The 2,611-nt window shown below is 58.6% G+C and overlaps 1 protein-coding gene across 2 annotated transcripts; it reads left to right on the top strand.

Annotated features, from left to right (window-relative positions):
• Nucleotides 1-424: 424 nt before the first annotated feature.
• Nucleotides 425-2,043, top strand: RPS16 (ribosomal protein S16). 2 transcript variants are annotated; one of them, XM_040976327.1, is made up of 5 exons: nucleotides 425-574; nucleotides 705-806; nucleotides 1,489-1,585; nucleotides 1,681-1,728; nucleotides 1,842-2,043. In XM_040976327.1, exons 1-5 carry the CDS (start codon nucleotides 527-529, stop codon nucleotides 1,985-1,987), a joined length of 441 nt encoding a protein of 146 aa, XP_040832261.1. In that variant the 5' UTR covers nucleotides 425-526; the 3' UTR covers nucleotides 1,988-2,043. The 2 variants fall into 2 exon arrangements, with proteins under 2 accessions (XP_040832261.1, XP_040832262.1); XM_040976328.1 differs by having other exon boundaries at nucleotides 465-574; nucleotides 705-755.
• The last annotated feature ends 568 nt before the right edge of the window (nucleotides 2,044-2,611 follow it).

A 2,611-nucleotide genomic window follows, 5' to 3' on the forward strand; every position in this document is an offset into this window, starting at 1 on the left:
GGGTTTGTGGGGTTAGGGTCTCTAAGGAGACGGTCTCTAGAGTCTCTAAGAAGCGGCAGCAGTAGCCAGAGAGAGGCAATCCCAGTGAAAGGCGGATTCGGAGAGACGGGGCTTTGAAGGGGCCAGAATTCGGAGAGAGGACTCTGAGAGGACATGGACTTTGGGAAGTTCGGAGTGTGGAATCTTGGACCAGAACGCCAGTCAAAACTGGAGAAAAACCCTGCGAACAACGGATCCCAAAGGCAGGCTCCGCTCACTGCCGTTTCTTCCGGGGTCGTGACGCAGAGCAAGCCCCGCCCCACGCAAGCAGGTCACGCCCCTAAACTTCCGGGGCGGGACCTTCCCGCCGCCAGTCCAGAGGCCACAACCCTTCGTTGCCCACGTGAGCCGTAAAGCACCGTTCGCGTCGCGACGCGGCTCCTACGGCGCCTGCGCAGACCCTGAAAATCGGCTGGAGTGGCCGCGAGCTTTCCTTTTCCGGTAGTGGCGCCTCGCGGTCCGCATCGCGTGCTCGCAGTCTGTAGCCATGCCGTCCAAGGGGCCACTCCAGTCCGTGCAGGTCTTCGGACGCAAGGTGAGCCTGGAGTTAGAGGACGCGTGTGTTGGCGGGGAGGCCGGCGGGGCGGGCGGGGAGGCGAGGCCGGGGTCGCCATGAGTCCGGCCGCTCACGCGGCTCCCGCCGCTCCTCTGCTTGCTCTCCGCAGAAGACGGCCACGGCTGTGGCTCACTGTAAACGTGGCAACGGGCTCATCAAGGTGAACGGGCGGCCGCTGGAGATGATCGAGCCGCGCACGCTGCAGTACAAGGTGCTGGGTCGGGGCCTGGGGGGTCAGGAAGGGTCGAAAGCCCCCGGCCTGGTGGGAACAGCGACGTAGATGGAGCTCGAGTTTCAGAAGCAGTGAAAAGAGAAAAATCTGGGGGAGGGAAAGTGGGAGGTTGGTTTTGAGAGCAGCAATTTTATATCTAACATAAATTGTGGGTGGGGCAGAAAGTAGGCGGAGATGTGAGCACTGGGCTTTGCAAGTAGAACGTTGTGTTGGTGCTAAATTTCAGGTATCCAGACTTTGAATGTGGGGAGGTGTCAGACAACACAATAGTGTAGCTGCTTTGGAGAATAAAAGATGAGGGCTTCGGGAACCTCTTGGGTGGCTGATTGTGAAGCGTGTGGCTGGGTACCGGGACGGTTGGCACCAGTGCCCTCTGTTGCACTTGGGGGCCCACATCCCTGGCTCCCACCCTGAGAGGGAATTTGAGGGTGTTTCCAGAACACATTGGGGGTGTCAGGTCCTGAGTGGGGACACCTGGAGGGAAACTTCGGCCATGTTATCACCTCTTCTGGCTCTACTGGGGGGTCGTGCAGCCACAGTGATGCCCCCTTCCACTGTGGCGTGGGAGCTGGTGAGGGCATTCCTGAGCCTCGCAAGATCGAGGAGTGAATGCTTGGAGTGGCCAAGCTTACCCCTCTGGGCTCCGCTGTTTCCCCACCAGCTGCTGGAGCCCGTCTTGCTTCTGGGCAAGGAGAGGTTTGCCGGCGTGGACATCCGTGTCCGTGTGAAGGGTGGTGGTCACGTGGCGCAGATCTATGGTGAGTGTCGGAGCTGGGCACGGGTGTGAGGGGACCCTGTGGGCACAGAGGCTTCAGGAAATTCACAAGCCATCTGCTGTGTGTCTTCCCCCCAGCCATCCGCCAGTCCATCTCCAAAGCGCTGGTGGCCTATTACCAGAAATGTGAGTGAGCGGGTTTGGGTCCTTAGCGGGGGATGGGTTGGGACACTGGTGTGGGTGGGCCCTGTGGCCAGGGTGTCCCCATGGGGTCTGGACTGTCCTATTCTCACCTCTAGATGTGGATGAGGCTTCCAAGAAGGAGATCAAAGACATCCTCATCCAGTATGACCGTACCCTGCTGGTTGCTGATCCCCGCCGCTGCGAGTCCAAGAAGTTTGGAGGCCCTGGCGCCCGCGCTCGCTACCAGAAATCCTACCGATAGGCCTGCACTAGGATCGGGGGTTGGCTTTATAATAAATGGAGGTTGCGGGATTGTGAGAGTTGTGCTGTGGTCTTCTGTCATGGTGGGTCTTAGGGCGGAATGTGGGAGGGCAGCCCTGGAGGCTCAGGAGTGATGACCTGGCGAATGTGGCTGCATGGGGCGATCTGGCCTGCACTCCAGGTCAGTCCAGAGAATGAGCTATATCCCTCTGAGGCCATGAGTCCCCCACTAGTGCTGGATCTTTTGTTTCAATCCCTTTGTTGCTGTTTGCATGGCACATGTGGAAAGAGAAATACACAGTGACCTTTGAAGATGGGTAGGGAGAGACCAGGTAGACACTAAGAATGCACCAGGCCACAAGCAGGGAGCTGGATGGGAAGTGGAGCATCTGGAACGAGAATTGGTGACCAGTTCCAGTGGCATAGTGTAGTGTGTATAGTCCTTGCTTTGCACACACTGGGATCCTGTATGGGAGCCAGTTCTAATCCTGGTGGCCCCACTTCCCATCCAGCTCCCTGCCTGTGGCCTGGGAAAGCAGTAAAGGGCAGGCCATAGCTTTGCTTAGGACCCTACACCTGGAAGAAGCTCCTGGCTTCAGAGTGGCTTGGCTCCAGCTGTTGCAAC

Source organism: Ochotona curzoniae, unplaced genomic scaffold (genome assembly GCF_017591425.1).
Source record: "Ochotona curzoniae isolate NIBS_2020 unplaced genomic scaffold, NIBS_Ocur_1.0 contig_2699, whole genome shotgun sequence".
Taxonomy (NCBI): Eukaryota; Metazoa; Chordata; class Mammalia; order Lagomorpha; family Ochotonidae; genus Ochotona; species Ochotona curzoniae.

Bases quoted from the DNA above. Each gene is read 5' to 3' on its own strand.
- RPS16 (XM_040976327.1), top strand. From the start codon at position 527: ATGCCGTCCAAGGGGCCACTCCAGTCCGTGCAGGTCTTCGGACGCAAG. The intron at 575-704 runs GTGAGCCTGGAG...TGCTCTCCGCAG, and splicing joins TGCAGGTCTTCGGACGCAAG to AAGACGGCCACGGCTGTGGC. The intron at 1,586-1,680 runs GTGAGTGTCGGA...TCTTCCCCCCAG, and splicing joins TCACGTGGCGCAGATCTATG to CCATCCGCCAGTCCATCTCC.